The 19,851-nt window shown below is 37.6% G+C and overlaps 1 protein-coding gene across 1 annotated transcript in view; it reads left to right on the top strand.

The window, feature by feature from the left end:
- Positions 1-13,979: 13,979 nt before the first annotated feature.
- LOC139115738 (sorting nexin-17-like) overlaps positions 13,980-19,851 on the top strand; it is a 43,879-nt gene continuing 38,007 nt past the window's right edge. The window contains 1 exon segment of the mRNA XM_070678064.1: positions 13,980-14,148. Coding sequence (XP_070534165.1) covers positions 14,089-14,148 — 60 coding nt within the window. The 5' untranslated portion in view covers positions 13,980-14,088.

Here is a 19,851-nt window from a genome sequence, read left to right as displayed (position 1 = left end):
CCACACATACTTCGTACGCACGTACGTTGCAAAAGAAAGAAATATTCATGTGTTCTTCTTTATGCATCTCCAGCTCTTTAAATTTGAATTTGCAGTCCTATAAATTATAGTTGTGCGAAAAATCTACATAAAAAGTCTTTCGGTCGCATGCCTATCAAATAAGAGAACCGAGGTTACTCATGTCCTTTGTGTGACGTTTATTAATTTATATACATTATTTTATCTAACACGGACGCGCACATGCGCACAGACACACACACATATAAAAAACTATTTTCATTCGTATTAAAGGCCCTATAGCTGTATCTTTTAGCAATATTTTTTGTGATTTTACTTCCAAACTAAAACAAGTTCATGGGAATGTACTCATTAAAGGGTGGTTATACAGGTAGAATAAACTGTCCACTGGGACTACATGTGCAATGTTGAGCAAGATAAATAATAATGTTTGCCCAAACAAAAATGGCGCCCTCATGCAGATAAAGCAAAAATTGCAGTACGCAGTGCATATGTGCATTGGAATCTTCACAGAAACGACAGAGTAGTCCAATATAAGGCATATAGTGCTGAATGTTTTCCACTGGGACACCATATGCTATATTCTTTGTAATATTACCAGTTTTTAAAAATGGCGGGAAATCAAAATAACGGTCAAAATTTAAATTTACTTGTCCAATTTTCAGTGGGAAAAGACTATATCCTTTAAATCTGTAGAATTTAAAGAACAACTCTGAGAAAATAGAAAGCCTTTTTCAGGTCAACAAATTTCAAGAGTTACAGCTACAGGGGCTTTAACATTGAAACGTATTTATTTCATTTCAACAAACAAAGTCTTGTATTATATACACATTATGTAGAAGTAATAAATTATTATAAATTTAAAGAAAAACACAGGACAAGTTAGAATACTAAACATGAAGTACAACATTATTTAGTCAAGTTTTGACTACGATGTATTTGCCGGGTGACGTGTGCCGTACGTTGTGAGTTCAAAGTTCAAAATCGAATTACGTAATTGTGATAAACAGCACTGTCCTAATTTCTGTAAGTCTAATCTACTGTAAGTTTGGCCTTGTTCACGACGTACAAGACCGGTTAAAATGTTTTGCAGTAAAGTTTATCCACTGAAAACCCTGACGGGTTTCTTGATTTTCTTCTTGCACAGCGGACAATGTTTTACTCTACGAACACAGTGAGAACACAGACAGATATGCTTACACGGCGCCGTGACAATGTTTCTCTCTCGTTCCATACAAATGATACAACGATTACAATCCATCACCTTCTCGTCTTCTTCATCATCGCTCTCATCTGAAGAATCAGAGTCTGTTATTCTCTGCAAACAGGATTCCAAAGAGTCAACTTTGGTCTGAAGAGTTGAAATCTCCCTCCACAAGTTTTTGTTCTCTTCTTCGAGATGTGTTTTGTCCGCTTGAAGCACCTCAGTCAGATCTTGCAGGTTAATGTTCTCTCGTTCAAGGGCTTCCCGCTGCACTGTTTCCATGGGATGGTTGTCCTCATTTGAAGCAACCGATCTTTTTCCTTTTCTCTTTCGGAGGAAAGTTCGTGGTGCGCCACACTGATGACGGTGAATGACGTCATAAGAATTGACAGGCATGCGTAGAGCAGGGCAGTTACATGAGGTGCATTGACGAAATGCGGTACAGCAAAATAGAGTAGGACACTGAGAAGAACAGTGCATCCGATTGGTAGAGTGGCTTTCTTCAGGACGTATTCGCTGACACAGCCTATTGTACCGCTGAAGTCATCCCTTGTCGTCTTCCTCAGACTGATGTGCAATATTTGTCTCCTTCAAGGTGGCAGTGCCGAATATTTGCTATCTTGCATTCATAGAAGACTGGTTCGGGGACGGATTCAAACGTCTGGCAGTCTGTATCCTTCATAATGTTATTCTCGTCAACTACTTCTGTAGTAATACTCTATTCGGCTGATGAAGTCCAGAGTGATTCTGTGATCACCTTTCAGAAAGTACATATTTGAACCTTGTGCGATTTGCATATGAATGATCCCTTGATGTTTACGCCAATCAAATTATAACTTGGAGTTAATTGTTCTGAAGAGAAGCTGTTTGCGTATCACACCTCAGGAGGTTTCTTATTAGCATAACTATACGAAATTTGCTGATGGCTTACACTTTTGCTGCCCTGGGACCTACATTGTAAACAAAAGGGGTATTTTGAGGGTGCAGATTTTAGATTCAATTTTTGTATTATCTCCTCGACGTAGAAAATGGCGGAAAATGGCGTATGCACCTTGTACTGACTGTGTGTAACAACTTTGATGGTATCAATTACCGATTGCTGTCACGTCGTTCTTGGACCGAAAATGTAAAGCAAAGACCTATTCCCTTGAAGCTATGGCAGTACTCCAAAATGAATATTACGGTGTTTGACAAATGTGCCCTCTGACGGTCGAAGATAGAGATTATTTTTGTTGCTTTCCGATTTCTGGGCGTTAGGCCAGAGAAAAAAAAATCTTGTTCATCGGATTTTTGGACCAAGTTCCAGGAGCGGCGAGCGAAAATTTTTTTTTTATTTTTTTTAGGCCGAAGGTAAACGCGGTTCTCTGGCATTTGTGCAAAGATGCAGACAAGGCAAGATAATTGTTTCCCTTTTTACCAGAAATATCTCAGACAAGAAACACTGATACTGGTAACTGAATTCAAGACTATATTTCCCAACAATAACATAGGCCATTACATTCACAGTTAGTGTTTGCACAACATATTCTGAGTATTTCAACATTCTCTCAGAATAAAACTGAAATGTACAGCAAATCACTGAAATCCAACAATTCAGTATTGTCCTTTAATATTGTCCTGGTGGGACCTAGCATCTGAGTTTTTTCATTTTACTTTGGCCCCATGTTTTGACCTCTTTACCACTGTCTATACACATTTTACACAATGGTCTAACAACACTGTACTGTAATCGGAGTGAAGTTATATAGTCATCATTCAGATCGTACTTTAACATCGACGCAACCATGTGTTTTGTCATTGCCGTAATTTTTATACTTTCGATGCAATTTTCATTCAATCGGATGCACCGTCCATCTGCTGTCACGATCTTGTTGAACAAATCGCCGGACGAAATATCAGGACAAACACTGAATAGCGTCTTTAGAACTAACTGTTGGCCATCACGTCAAATGTTGGCGATCAAATTAATACTCATGTGACATGTACTAACCTAACCAAATCGACCCACTTTGCGTCGTGATTCGCCAAATTCAGACGTCACAACAACGTGTTGGCGGTCAACTAAGTCCGTACAAACACTCATTAAAAATCCCGTGCCCGCGAAAACCCGACAAAGTGTAGGGCGCCACCAGCGGCAGTACTAAACATATTTGCAATGCGGAAGTAAGAATTTGCCGCGATCAAAAAAAAAAAAAAAATTTCCAAATATGCCAAAGTAGAAGCGGCGATTCCGATGAACAATTTATTTTTTCTTCCTGGCCTTAGGGTCTTTCTTATAAATTCGACAAATTATTTGCACAGTGATAAATTGTGGATGCGCTCTGAAGTTTTTTGTGTCTTTAATATCTGAAAAAATGTACTTGCTTAATAGTTTCCACTCCAAACTGTCAATCAACTCAGAGATTTCTCGTATGCATACATCCGCCCATACCGAAAAATGCTTCCTTTTTAATGGGCGATATCATTGCAGATTCTAAATATAACAATCGAAACATGTCTTCCATTAGCATTTATCAGGGGTTGGATATACTTGGAACGTGACCGCTTTGCTACAATTGTGCGGCTCTTCAATTCCAAGCACAAGATTCTGTGCGGTAATCACGTGATACCAAATTAAAGAATGTCTGCGTTTACTAAAGCATGGTTCCTGGAGAATCACATTTATTATATGCTTGGGAATACAATGCATAGCATAACTTGAAGAGTTTGCCTTATTCAGTGTCTCCTATATTCGCAGTTCGAAAATGATTTTGAGGATAGTTTCAAAATAGGGTAACTCGGGTCAACGTCTGAAGGCATAACCAATGAAACTGCAATAGAGGCTGTTCAGACAGCGTAGTCTGTGCTACGTACGTATTTCCTAAGCTGAAACACAAGAATTATTGTTGATTCTAGATAAAACGTACCCTTCAATACTGCACCAGTGATATATATGTATTTACTTTAATATTCAACATTTATTTTCATTTGTACGAGTCAGCTGGTCAGTTGTTATTTGATCTAATTGTTCACTAGTCATGTGTCCCTTGCTGATTTAACATCGCGTTACCTTTACAAATGGGTGGGATTGTTTGAGTGGACATGGCGTGGTTTAACTTTGCCACGCACTTTTGATTGACAAGCGAGAATACTAAAACGTCGGCCAGTTAAGCACACAACATTTCCATAACAACGGGAAAGAATATTTTGAAAATCTGTCCAAAAGAAAGTTGCGAAAGCTGACTCGCTTATCACCTACTTTAAACTGAATTCAAGTACACTCACAGGAAATATTGCATACAATAAATCCGTCCAGAAGATATGACTAATACGCTAAAGGTCATGTATTTAAACGATTTTTGTATTAGACAAGCATTACCTGCGTTGATTTGCCTATTACTTTACCTTCGTTCTCTCTGTATAGTATTTTAAAAGAAAACAGTCCATATCTGTTAATTTCCCTTCGTACTCCCCTTCATTTATATGTTCTAATAATCATCAATGCCGATGTTTATTGCCCAGACCAAATAAATCACTATCAGCTCACAAGGGGAATGTCATCTTTAATGATTAAAATTTTGTCCGGGATAAAGTTCAGTTGTCAATGCAGGTGAACGTGGTGTGTTTTGTTTCAAGTCTAATAATTTGTATGTAGGGAGATGAAGAAGGAACTTCGTGTTTTGATAATGACGAGTCAAAAGTTACAGCTGATTAAAATATGTAATAAATATTGAATGGAATGACGGGTGTCATTATTCCCACAATTATCATAAATCCAATATGGACTGTAGCACTTTCGTCCGTATTTATTTATTTATTTATTTATTTATTTATTTATTTATTTATTTATTTATTTATTTATTTATTTACTTATTTATTTATTTACACTTTTAGTGAGTTACTCTATGAGTAATTTTCTTTGAGGCTCAATAAATACAACAATGTTATTATTGAGAGAAAGTACATGTAAAAAAACAAAGTTGTTCACAAAGGAAAATTCAGTTTGATAAACTCTCGTAGATGAACCTTAAACTGTATAATATCAGGAGCATGTCTTATGTCGTTTGGCAGAAAATTCCAGAGTTTTGTAGCACGGTAATTAAAACTGACTTTGGATGTGCTACGTAAGGCGTTTTATCCGGTAGTTCATCTTCCTCTACGGCCAATGATCGATCAATTGCACTCGAGAAAGGACCAACCGTAAATCAGGGTTGGGATGTTTGAATGACTCTTGCCTGGTTCTATTTTGTCCCGATCTTTGATTGACAAGCGCGAACTCCAAAACGCAATCCAGTTAAGTCCACAACATTTCCATCACAATAGAAAACAAATAGTAGGTCTAAAAACTCCCATGGAAAGTTGTGAAAGCTACGCCACTTATCACCTCCTTGAAACCATAGAGTGGTTGGGAACCATTGATATGCAATGACTGGCTGTGCTTAGATATTGTTTGGGTAAATTAAGAGATTTTGACATCAAATAGGTAATCTGTATGATGTAATTACAACTGTAGAAGTGACATATATATATCGGTATAGGCACGGAATTCTCTAACTGTTTATTCTCGTCATAAAACCAGACAATAACATCTTTCTAATACCACAGAGCGCAGGTAGTCGGTAAACTGTGTTATATTATTGAGAAATTTTGAGTTTGTCATAATGTCTCCTATAACCGTTCTATACTTTGCAGTCAAATGATTTGGAGAATGATTTCAAAATAGAGTAATCAGGTCAACGTCTATACGAAGCTGCAAATAAGGCTGTCAAAGCAGGCTGAGCACAGTCTCTGCTACGTACGTATTTCCCAAGCCGTAACATAAGAAATTGTTGATTCTAGAAAAAAGCACACCCTGTAATTGTAGTAGTGATAAATATGCATTTATTTTCATATTCAAATTTGTTTTTTATTTGTGCAAGTCGGTTGGTCCGCTGTTATTTGATCTAATTGATCCCTATATAGCCATTAACCAGTGTCACTTGCGAATCAAACATCGCGTTCCCTTTACAATAGTATAGGAATCTAACCAGGGTGGAGTTGTTTGAGTGGATATGGCGTGGTTTGTTTAATTTTGCCACGCACATTTGATTGACAAGCGAGAATAATAACTCAACCACACAACATTTCCATCTCAATGGGAAAGATCTTCTTATAAAGCTGTTCAGAAGAAATTTGTGAAAGCTAACTCATTTATCACCTACTTTAAACTAAAGCACACTCACGGGAAATATTGCAAACAATATATTCGTCCAGAAGATATGACTTATAAATGTACACTTTTATTATCACACAAGCCTTGCCTATGTTGTGCGTGCGTACGACTTATGGTCAAAAGCTTCAGATGTTAAATATATTTAATAAATATTTAATGTCATCCCATATGTCATTATTCACACGGTTAACAATATTTTACACCAACTTTCAATTATGACGGTAGTTTCTCTCCCTCCACGACTTATGATCGACCCAACGCACCCCCAGAGAGGACAGACTGTAAATCAGGGTTGGGATGTTTGAGTGACTCTGGCCTGGTTTTCCTTGTCCCAATCCCTGAGTGATAAGCGCGAATTCCAAAACGCCATCCAGTTCAGGCAACAACATTTCCATTACAATAGGAAACACAAATTAGGTCAAAAACTCCCGGGGAAAGTTGTGAAAAGCTACGCCACTTATCACCTCCTTGAAACCATAGAGTGGCTTTATTTGGATATTGTTCGGCTAAATTTGGAGATTTTGACATCAAATAGGTAATCTGTATGATGTAATTGCGACTGTAGAAGTGGCATAGATGTCGGTATAGGCACGGAACTCTCCAACTGTTTATTCTCGTCATAAAACCTGACAAGAATACCATTTTAACAGCACAAATTTTCACCTTTCCTAATGTCACAGATTTTGACCAAAAGTGAGCTAAAAGTGCTAAGCCAATATGCTGTAATCACGTGCATCTGAAGCTCCTGGCAGAGTCACACGGCACTCAGACACTTCCCATACATATTGCAAATTTATGTGTCACCAATTCCTGAAACTGCATACATATTTTGTTTGACGTATGTCAATAGATACCGTTCACTGCTTACAGATTCGATCATTGACCTCGTTTAATTGCAAAAAAAAAAAAAAAAAAATACACTACATTAAATGTATCTCCGGTAACACGATCCACTCTATTTGAAACGTTCCGACCCCAATCTGTTTTTGCATTTTAAAAATGTGAGCAATGTTGTTATTCTAAAGTGGATCTTACCGAATTGGAAACGGAAAAATATATATATAAAGTACCCTAACGACCTTGCTATTTCCAGAAGGGAAGCGTTTGTCTGTGTAATGTTTAATGTGACTCGGTGATGGTGCTTTATAAATCTCGGTGTCGATTTGGCCGATTAATAAAACTGGCAGTGCGAATTTCCTGCATACGGTCGTTTGCAATTTCTAGCTGGTCACGATTTTCGCACAAGCTGAGTTTCATGAACGTGAACTTCTCCATCGCAGATGTATATCATGCCAAATATCTCAAAATATTACGTCAGACTGTTCCCCTAAAATAATTATCAGATTCATGGTAGGGTGATCGATTCAGTAATAAGCCCAATGTCTCTTTTTTAACATTCGTTGCTTTCAAACTGTTTCCCTGTCGTAAACTTGGATAGCGCGTTTCGGCAAAGATAGCAGTGTACGTTTTCTCTTTCGGACATTGGTCTGTTATTTCTCGTGACAATTTGAATACTGAAAGCAAATGGAAAGATTGCTAAAATACGCCTAACTCAACCAGCTTTGCACGTTCACAGGCATGAAGTAATGTTCATAGCATTTTAATTCTTCCTTCACAGTCGATAGTGCTTCTGAGAACTTTTTGCGGAAGCATTTTCTTGTGTACGTTGCTCTGTCGATAATGCAGTCAAGTCCTTTATTAAATTTATTTACGTAACAGAAGTACATGATAAGTGAGATAGCTTTCACAACTTTCTCCCGAGAGCCTTTGACCTGTATCTTCATTCCTTTTGTGATGGAAATATTATGGACTTGTTGACATTTTGGATTTCAAGCTTGCCATTCAAGAAGTGTGACAAATATTACCTTTGCCGAGAGTCACTCAAACAACTCCACCCTTTATGAGTCTCTGTAGGCATAGATCTTGAGAGAGCTACACACGTGATAATCACGTGATATAAATAACACTGGCAATGACAAAAGCCAATCATGTCAAATCTCAGAGGATCGAATACGGTACAAATCGAGTTGTAAAATAGAAATTAGTTTCAGAAATGACGCCTCCCAGATTTGAAATATATATTTGAATCACTTGAACAACATGCCCTCCTGCTGTTCCAGTACGGTGAACATTTCTTTCAGTTTTAAACATGTACATAGTCATGGTAAGACTACACTCAGACCTCCGTTAAAAGGGAAACTCCCAAATGTGGAAACACTAAGCTTATGTGCTAGACTATTTTGTATTTTTGCATTTTGCATCCAATCTTATACTATTTTTCCGCGACTAGGAAATTGGGGAATTCTAGAAAAATTACTTTTCTCTGACCAGAAATGGATAATTTTCATTTTACATACTAGCTTTTAATAAATCTGCAGTGGGTGCAAAGTCGGATGATACTTCTCTGTAATACTGTTGCAACAGTGCAATGGCATAATATGATGCAATGTTTGTAATATTGGCTGGGCTTACGCAAATGAGACTGTTGTTGACATGTTGAAATGGACGACAGTCGGTGATAAAGATGAAATCAGCAATTGAACCCGTAAATAAATCAAAATGCAAATTTATTGTTCACCATTATACGGTTATTTTTAACTGCCGCCCGGCTTCATCAACAGAGATTACAGAAAACGATCGGACCTATACCCGTCTCCGGCCACCGGCGACACTGACACCGAACAATTTCAATTTCTCTTGGCTACTCTGTCATGAAGATCTGGCCAAAGAAGCTTGCAATAGACTATCAATGATGTACGGATCTATTGTAATATAGTAATGCTGAGAGAAATTTACATGCTATTGTGTATTTTTAGTCATCAATACCCGACCAAATTGTCCCTTATTTTATGCATATATTATACAACAGACACGTTCAAATGTTTGAACGATTAATTATATCATACAGATAGTTGAAATGATGATAAACACAAAATTTATTTTTTATGCTCAATGGATTCTTCTTTATTTTACTTTAGGTACAAAATGTAAGCTATAAATTTGCTGATTTATGCTAATGAGAAACCTCCTGAGGTGTGATACGCAAACAGCTTCTCTTCAGAACAATAAACTACAAATTATAATTTGATTGGCGTAAACATCAAGTGACCAATTCATATGCAAATCTCACTCGGTACAAATGTGAGACTTTCAGACAGGAGATCACAGAACCACTCTGGAATTCAACAGAAGTACAGAACATTACTATCGAAATACTTGGCATAACCAGAGGTATACCATGAAGGACAAAGACTGCAAGACGTTGGAATCCGTCCCAGAACCATTCTACTATGATTGGAAGATCGCAAATATTCGACACAGCTACCTAGAAGGAGACAAATATCGGACATCAGTCTCTGAAGAAACGACAACGGATGACGTCAGTGATACAACAGCCTGTGTCGGCGAATACGTCCTGAAGAAAGCCACTCTACCAATCGGATGCACTGTTCTTCTAAGTGTCCTACTCTATTTTGCTGTACCGCATTTCGTCGATGCATCTCATGTAACTGCCCTGCTCTACGCATGCCTATCGATTCTTATGACGTCATTCACCGTCATCAGTGTGGCGCACCACGAACTTTCCTCCGACAGAGAAAAGGAGAAGGATCGACTTCTTCAAATGAGGACAGCCATCGCCATGGAAACAGTACAGCGGGAAGCCCTTGAACGAGAGAACGCGAACCTGCAAGATCTGACTGAGGTGCTTCAAGCGGACAAAACACATCTCGAAGAAGAGAACAAAAACTTGTGGAGAGAGATTTCAACTCTTCAGAGCAAAGTTGACTCTTTGGAATCCTGTTTGCAGAGAATAACAGACTCTGATTCTTCAGATGAGAGCGATGATGAAGAAGACGAGAAGGTGATGGATTGTAATCGTTGCATCATTTGTATGGAACGAGAGAGAAACATTGTCACGGCGCCGTGTAAGCATATCTGCCTGTGTTCTCACTGTGTTCGTAGAGTGAAACATTGTCCGCTGTGCAAGAAAAAAATCAAGAAACCCGTTAGGGTTTTCAGTGGATAAACTGTACTGCAAAAACATTTAAACTGGTCTTTTAGGTCGTGACTCGGCCAAAGTGACCGTTGATGAACTTACACGATCAAGGTGATTGCAGTCATGCAAACTCGTAGAGTGTTGTTAAAAAGTATGTTCAAAATTAATGTCGGTGTCTCTACTGTTCTATACCATTTGTAAATCCATGATTCTTTACTTCTTTCTTATTCACATATATATCACGTGACTTATTTATTTGACGAAATGAAATAAATGCATTTCACCGTTTACTTGAGATTGCTTCTCGTGTGTTTGTGTCCGTCCAGGTATAATAATGACTATCACAACGTGTTCGTATACGCGTATTATTCATAGAGTATTGCCTAGTTTACATTCATGAATTTTGACAAACATACAAATTTCAGGTCATGAAAACGCAATTCATGTTCACTTCTTCCGGAGCGATCCTCATCATACCGACATAACTTCGCAAGCCTTAATAAACATCATATTTTAGAAACTTTCAACCCGAGAGTAGATCACGACAGTATAATTTTAATACTATCAGGCAGTACACATTGTTGCGGAAATTCCCCGAAATCTAATGCGTTCTTTAATTGTATTCAATTGTTGGTCAGCGGGAGGGGGGTGTTCCTGTAATATATCGTTATTCCGCGTCTACCATCGGATATCGTGAAGTCTTGACCAGTCACCTTCACAGGTCCAAAATTCAAAACATATTCGATATTTGAAAGTACATTGTCATTCATTTACTCTGATCAGGCTAGCTCGCTCCTACGATCATGCCACAGTTTAATTCCAAATACGTTATATGCTAGCTTTTCCATTATTGCTTCTCGTTGAATTGTCCCCACTGTCTACCATTGAATCAGACCCCTTATTAACGACCAGAAAGCAAATTTTCTTGCCAAGGATTCTATTGGATCACAACGGCCGGAATTCAACGTTTGAAGTTTGCCGATTCCAATAAGACATGGCAGGTCGTTATCAACCCTTTCTCGCCTGATGTCCTTCACACATCTTGAGCGATTCTCGGTGCATAGGTAATAATCGTTTAATAGGCGTCACTAATTAAATCTAAGGCAGCCCATTGTTTCAAACATGATCTACGCTTCTTAACATCATGAACAATGCATATTTGATCGCATTCTAGTCTTGATTCAATTGCCTGTCCTTAAAGTAATATAAAGTGTATTTGTGATACAGTTATTTATACTCGAATCCAGGACTAACTACTTGCATTGCGTTCAGCCATGTTTGATAGACTCCATTTTGATTAACTAGTGTATTCGCCAGGTAACTAGCAATATTTGCCCTTGAGGAACTCAAATGGTTTTCGTGTTATTGTAGTATGCGCCTCGAAAAAGAAAGTTAAACTTTTTTTCAATTTTTCCTAAATGAAACGTTCAGTCATTCTCTCATTAAATCAAGAAATCCGTTGTCACAGTGCGAAAAATGTTAGAGAAACAAATAACACCGGGACAATATTGACCGACATTTGAAATCCAAAAAGGCCACCATCAGTGTGTTAACTCTATTGGAAAAAAGAAAATTTTAGAATGTTGAGAAAGACAACGGCAGGAAACAGTCATTTTATCGGCGGTCTGTCATGATTATTTTCACGTCTTCACGCTACAGGCAACATGTGACATAAATACGAACGAGTGATAGCAAAGTTCAATCGGTTTCCATCGCCTAATTATCAGTTCTTTGGTACTCATGAAAACTTCACATTCTCGGAAATCCTTAAGACCCTTGTGCCTTAATGGTCATTCCCTTTTTTTTCTTTTGAAAGAACTGTGTTTAAGATAGTATGCACCTCGAATGTTAAAGACTTAAACTTTTGCTCTAACTTTCCTCAAGGGGTCTTTCAATCATTCTCTTTCAAAATCAAGAATAAAAATAGGGGGTCACCGTGCAAATTTTGGTACTAGAGAAACAAATTACCCAAGATTTACAGATATTTGAAATTCAAAATGGCCGCCATCCCAGTGTTAACTCTATGGAGAAAAGTAAAAATTTTCGAATTTCGAAAAACTAAGCCGGTGAAAAGTTTTCTTTCACCAAGAGCTTTAAAATGAACCCCCACATGCGGTATATCAGAAGAGAATTGTAAAAGTTTGAGAGTCCGAATGTCTGTCCCCGAGGTGCGTTCTACCTTAAGCCTTTATTGACTGATCGATTGAAGAGAGTACTTCTCACTATAAGCGCTGTCGATAATGAGAGAGGGTCACTGATCGAAAATTATTACATAATGAGAGTACGTTACCAAGCTTTATAAGTTGTTATGACAGCTTTAGCTACCACTTTTCCCACTAAACAGATGGGAAACGCCCCCATGTTGCCAAACAACACATGACTTTGTTGAGTCAGCGAGAAAAAGTTTACTCGAACCACTGGTGTGATCATTGATGCATTTAAAACTCTGTATTGCTACACGATGCTACATAAAGATTAAAAATGTGTAAGGCTTTTGAACGAAGATGGCAACTGGATGCATTGAAATATCTGTAAATCCAATAGACTGACCAAGAAATGCAAAACCCGAATCTGAAGTTTGACTTCCTTGCTCGACAACGAATTTTCGTTCCGTGTCGGATAACTTCTCGTAAATTTTGTAAACTTATAAACATGGCAAAGCTCCGAATATGCAACGAGTTTCCCTTTGGAACAACAAACACCGTACCAGATATATTAGATCCCCTGGTCTAAATACTGTACAGGACCTTTAGGGAGATCAGAGGTTACGCTCATAATGTAATAGTATTGGAATGAAAACAATCAATCAATGTGTTGGTTTTAACTTTTAAGCAGAATGATCACAGATTTGGCATGAAAATATTCGTTTACACATGCAAAAAAACCCGGACGTATGAGGACCATTTACGAAAAAATATATGTGTTTACGGAGGCTTGACTAGTCCTATGCCGTTTCTTATTCACAGGTAAATACTTATCTTTGTTTATTTCTTTCTACTGTTAAGAAGTTCACAATTTCACAATCAAGAATGAGAGAGAGAGAGAGAGAGAGAGAGAGAGAGAGAGAGAGAGAGAGAGAGAGAGAGAGAGAGAGAGAGAGAGAGAGAGAGAGGTATATGATGACTGTAACAGTCGTCAAAAAACATGTATCTACGTGATCTATGTTCCTTATGTTCCTATATTTATTGAAACATTGAAAGTACGTATTGGATGCCAACGTCGTTCCTCAAATAAGTACTGGTATGTTCGGTAACTGCAACAGTCGTCAGGCGATGATAATGGAATATTTTTTATAATCTAAATTAAGAATTTATTCAGCAAAAAATATAGGTACGATCCTTCTTTGATGGACGCACCGCGGGCTAACGAAACCAAATAATCGTTATATGTCACCACCTTGTCTGTGATTTCACCATATACTCTCGAGAACACTCGAGGATCTGTGATTTCACCTTGCTCTTTTCATGTAGGCCTATGTTGTAAACCACGTACACCGAAATAATCTAGCGCCATGGAGAAGATCGGTGGCAATATCCTTTGATTCTTTCGTTTTTCTTTGACTTGCGGTTGTGGGCGAGATTCACCACGTGACAGTTCCACAAGATGGCGGCGTGCAGTTCGTGACGAAATCCATGAAATGTTTACATCGTGATCTTCGCGTGTAATACCGCTGCAAACATGCATTTTTCGATACCAGATACCCAAGAATTGAAAGGGGAAGGGAACGCCGCGTTCACGGTAAGTGACACTAGCTCAGACCAAAGTTTCTGTTTTGTTTATGGTAGTCGCCACGTCCAAAATGTTTGAGATGGGCGATACCGACAATCGGAACTGTAATGTAATGTGTGGGCAATATACCGAGTACATGTAGGCGGATACACCAGTCTGTATTACACGTGATGTAACTCCCTGTCCTCGAAGACCTGTGAATAGACGCTAACATGTATATCTGCAATGCTTTGCCAGATGCAGGCTCTTGTTGTTCACGAAAACTTCCGTGAAATAACCATTCAAGTTCAGGAAATTGGTTCCAGTTTTTAGGGAGGGTCGCGATATAATAACAAGACTCCCTGTCGCTTCCGGGACCGAGAGAGTCGTACTTCGCCCTTTCCAACCGCAATCAGCCGAAGACGCACTGTCTTGTAAAAACCACCGAGGAAGAAGGCGACAACCGACCCGCAAAGTGTCAAGTATAATCATCGCTTAACATCACGCTCAATACAAGTCCCTACAATTGTACGATTCCATAGTAGACTGCTATACCACACTCAATTTGCCAACGCAACAATGATTTCTGTGTTGACTGACGACTTTGACCTGCTTGTCGTTGACAACATCACCTTAATTAATGATTGTGGATTGCTAAATCATTATAAGTTTCGTCAAATGGCCGATCTCAGAGACAGGAGTACGACGCCAGTGATAGAAATGTCGTTCAAGTTTGCTAACTTGGTGTTACCATAGACGAGTACAGTCCAGTACCAGTGTCTATGGTAGTACCGGACTATACTCTAACCATGGAGGTAGGAATCCCTTCCTACGTTCATGCTGTAACAATTTGCGAACCGTGATGGGATTCACACCTCCTAGTTACTCTGAGGTCGATGCACTTTCAGCTTACAACGAACAATCTATCAGAGTGTTTGAACATGACTTTAACTTATCAGTAGACGGTAACATGCACCTGAAGTGAAACCTTGCCACTTTAATCAGAACACCTTTCTAATAAGGACATTGGCCACAGACCCTAGTAGGATCTATGATCATGATTTGGCAAGCAGAAAGTTACAAAATGTGTGAAATTTACCGGTATGGCAACAACATCTCCCTGGAGACTCTTTCTATTACCAAGAAGGGTGTCCAAAAATATTATAATTGACAGGTTTCACTTCTTTTCAATAACAACAGGTTTCATTTTAGTTTGCGTTCATCTAGAGGATTCTGAAATTTTCAAGCACCTCTCATCCATATGGCTTCTAACTGACAGTAAATATATATCAGAAAGATCGTCTTTCAGTATTATACCACTTGATATACGGAGTCCTATTCCACCATCTGTGTACTTGGCATGGTCAAAGTCAGCCATTGATGTGTCGATTAGCTCTTGAAACAGACCAAGGTCTATGGGCTTACCTAGTCTAGGTGCTCTGCATCATTCTGTAGTACCTCAAACTTACAAGTTGAGGTATCGAAATGTCTGAGAGACCCAAGACTAACATAAATTAAACTGATTTCATTTTATGATATTTTTCATGCTTTGATTGTGTTTCAATCTTGAGAATACATTTGATAATTTGTGTGTTTATGGTCTCTTGTTTCTCTTAGATAACTGAATTATTTCACAAATAAAATGCTATTAGAAAAAAACCGACATTGATACCTGATAAATGACTGTGAATGATGCTCATCATGTGCAAAGTAAATTCAAAACATGAAAGTTCCACATTAAGAAATATAAAATTACTGAATACTTATATAAAATTGAATCTTCTTCTACTAAATCAATAAAAATATGAAATAGAAGTTCCGCATTAAAAGCTTTGTAACTTCCTAATATTTATTTTAAATTTTATTGTATGCTAAATCAAAATAAGAGAAAAGATAATGTCAACTTCAGAAATTTTAAACTTGTTGATATTGATGTAAATGATATTCCTTTTATGGTTGGGATGTCTTGGATGTCTAAAAAACCCAAGCCAGACAGATGGTTCTGATATTAAACCTTTTTTCTGCCCAAAGGTCTAGTAGTATACAATAGGGATATTTGGAACATAAAACCCACAATTAGAAGATCATTTTATCCATAATGGGAATTGTCGTGCCATCTGGAAATGACGGAACATGAAATGAACCACACGGGTGAACAACCTCATTTCCCATTCACAAAGACTTATACACCTACACCGGAATCAGTTGAAATGAACCACAGACTCTGTGCAAGTCAAAAACCGTGGCACATATGACCTTAAACCCTTGTCAACAATCAGTTGCCACACTAACCGTGTATAATGCCGCCATCAACACAATACGATATAAATCACACGAAGTGGATAAATGCAACAAATTTTTTAATGATATTCACAAGTTTTGAGGGGAAATTTGCTCTGTCCGTGAACTATGTGTGTTACACTACAGTTGAATAACCTCTGAAGGGTCATTCAAACCAACCCACACCTTGAAACAAAATTACAACCAATACTGTTACCCCTTTCACCACAGTGGTTTGGCCAAAACCCATGTTATCAATGGTGATTGTGGACCTGTTTATAGGGAAATGGGGAGGAACAGGTTAAATTTCCTGAGCAGTATGTTAATCGGGATTCTTAGTATCTTACATCAAGTGTGGTTGATGTGCAATTCGACCATCCAACCTTATTTTCAAATGTGTGCACACATGTATACGTGTAGGTGAACACATGTTGTTTTATTTATATCAGGTACTGCTTTCTCTGAGAGTGTTGTCAGCTATTTTTATAAACATCTCATAAATATACTGCCTGATGGAGTGTGATTTAGCTAAAGACTCTTGATATACCAGTGGTTGCTTTGAAGTGGTTTGAAGATTTTTATCAATTTTGGAAAATTGTTCTTCATGAGAGAGCTATGCTGTAATGATGCAACCATTATTATCATAATTATAATCATTGTAACCATGCTTCTAGACTACTCATGATAAAATCATAATTGTATTTTACTGTTATGTAACAAGTGATCATCCCTGTGTCATTTTGTTCTGCTGGGCTGTTTGATCAGGGTTTTATTATACAACTAATATCTGTATAATTTTTACAATCAAACTACAGCCCCAATGCTCAGGTAATAAACTCACATGTAATAAAACAAAATGGTGACTTCCCCCAAATGCTGTCAGCTAATACACAGAAAATCAACAGACACAAAACACACCATGGCGACATTAATGTGATGAAAATTGAGAAAATCCACTTCAGGTTAACAGACATGCTGGAGGAGATATCTGCAATTTTTTTCCCAAACTCACTTCAAGATGAATTGCTCACCCACAAGTAGCAAACACCAAATACTAGACGTGTGTCTGCATCTTGCCATTTCAATATGTAAATATGGCGTTATTATTTCTGACTGTCTGACGCCACATTTGCTCGGGTTAATACATCAAATTCCAAAACACCCTAAGTTCTCATCAAAATTTATGACTGTTCAATTAACAAACAGTGTTTGACGCATTTTGAGTGATGGACTGAGTCGGGGAAGGTTTTGAAAGCTAAATTTTTCAAATAACTGTACCAAAGTTAAACAGGATCATCATATAAACGTTCTGTGAAGGGCTTTAATTTAGTGGTTATGACATCATTCTCAATGTCTGTCATAATCTGTCAAAATAAATAGACACAAAAATTGTAAATGTCAAAAATAGCTTAGAGTGTAAACTTAATATTTGTCAGAGGTTGCATGTTGCGTAGTTAAGGGAACAATTTTGGCAGTTACAGGTTTGTAAAATCAAAGTTCAAAGGTCGCCAATTGTTCATACTGAACAGTTCAATGAAATAATGAGCCATAAAAATGTCTGGTAATGTTTGGACTGAATTGAAATGGAACGGCCATATGGAACAAGCATAACAGAGGGTTATAAAGGACTGTCTGAATACCTTTTTAAATAGTAAAAGGAAATTTTATGTCCTCACAACAAGCACCATAATTTCTTGTGAGTTTAATTTCATGCACAATTTTTTATCTATTGTTTAATCATTTAATTTTGAAAACTTGCCAAATGTCATATAAATTTATCATAAAAAATGAAAATTCATAATTTGTCTGAAATATTTGCCATATTGTACGATTGAATATATTATCTGTACAAATTTGGTCATAAACTATCAAGTTGTTTATTAAATGTATTAGGAAAGCAATTGGTGAGATCAAAGAGTGGCAGACAAGCTTTTTGGCCAAACTAATTATTGTACTAAGATCTGAGAAAAGTTACTCAGCTTCATTGTAAAGAAATGTCAATTGGATATTCTTTCTAATGTTTTAATGTTACTTGACTTAATGTGATCCAAACGACAAGCATCCGACACAGTATACAAGTTTGAGAATGAGTCTAATTATTTTGCTACGTGAGAATATGTCTTTTGGAATGGCTACTCTATATGCTCTATGGTATCCAGGGTCAGCAGTGTGACCTTTGATCTTTACATTGTGACAAAGGTCACGCCAGTCAGGGTGTAATGGTTTTTGAGTTCACTGTCGTACACGTGAAAGTGTGCCGTAGGAAGTATAGAGTTGAAGGAGTACGTCCTGTATGTCCGGCAGAGAGTGCCAGCATTAATATATCCTCTCATTGTTCATGATTGTATCAAAGTTTATCACTGTGACAGGGCGTCGATGAAATACTGTTTCGTAGGGAATCTGCCTTACTGTTCGCTTCCGCATTCATACAGAACAATGATCAGCTGTGTTCACTATTGCATTAGGCCATCTTGACTGTTGCAGGTTGGAAAAAGTTACATGCCACTGCTAGTGAAAATGCCCTTATCAGCAAGCAGACAAGGCAAATATTTGCCATTTATACACTTATTTCTCCTTCAAAAGACAACAGGAAAATTCAAATCTCCTGTGGTATATTCCCACTGCCAGGAAAAGATGCTTTGTGTGAAATCAAAGTGTGGTGAGAGGCTGGTGTTTTTGACGCGAACTATTTTTACCTCAAGTGCTAATGTATTCAGAGATAATTTCCATCACTTGGGACATGATTCTGTTCCTAGTGTTTTCTTAAATTTACGTTGTGGCAAAAATAAGATCTATTGTTTCTGGTACAGTGCCCACTGTAAAATAATTATCACTTCCAAACCGTCTTGCCTCGGCGTTCTAGAAAGTCGATCCCCACCACACGGTGTTCCCAAATTGATAGCAAACATACAACCAAAATGATTCCAGTGTTAACCACAGCTTTGGAAAAAAAGGAGGGGCAATTACATCACAATGTAGAATTTGTACATTCCTTTGTTGTGAAACTCTTATGTTTTGTTTGGTTATGAATAGAATAGATGGATTGCTCAAAACAAACCAGACCTTTTGTGCAGCCTTTCCATTAATAACAAAAAGTGCTATTTTGCAGTCAGTGATAAACCAATGACTTTAGAGAATCCATACAAAAGTGACCAGGAGATGGATGTACAAATCTATTTTGTACATCCTTGCCGGAGAGAAAAAGACAAAATGAAAAAAAGAAAATTGTGTACGCATCATTACTATCGTAAAATGTCAAGGACCAGAAACTTTCTCTTTATTTCCGCTGTTATTTATGAATAAAGACCCAGGTGAAACTTTGGAAGTATTTTTGCATTTTACCACATTTATCATCATTCTTCATTCTCCATCAGTTGATTAACTTTTGTTGCTGTTGTTGTTGTTGTTGTTACCATATATTTGTTATTATTTGTTTTAATCAGAAACAGCAGC

Source organism: Ptychodera flava, chromosome 17 (genome assembly GCF_041260155.1).
Source record: "Ptychodera flava strain L36383 chromosome 17, AS_Pfla_20210202, whole genome shotgun sequence".
NCBI lineage: Eukaryota > Metazoa > Hemichordata > Enteropneusta > Ptychoderidae > Ptychodera > Ptychodera flava.
The sequence above is the reverse complement of the archived record's forward strand: the minus strand, read 5'-3'. Positions and strand labels throughout refer to the sequence as shown.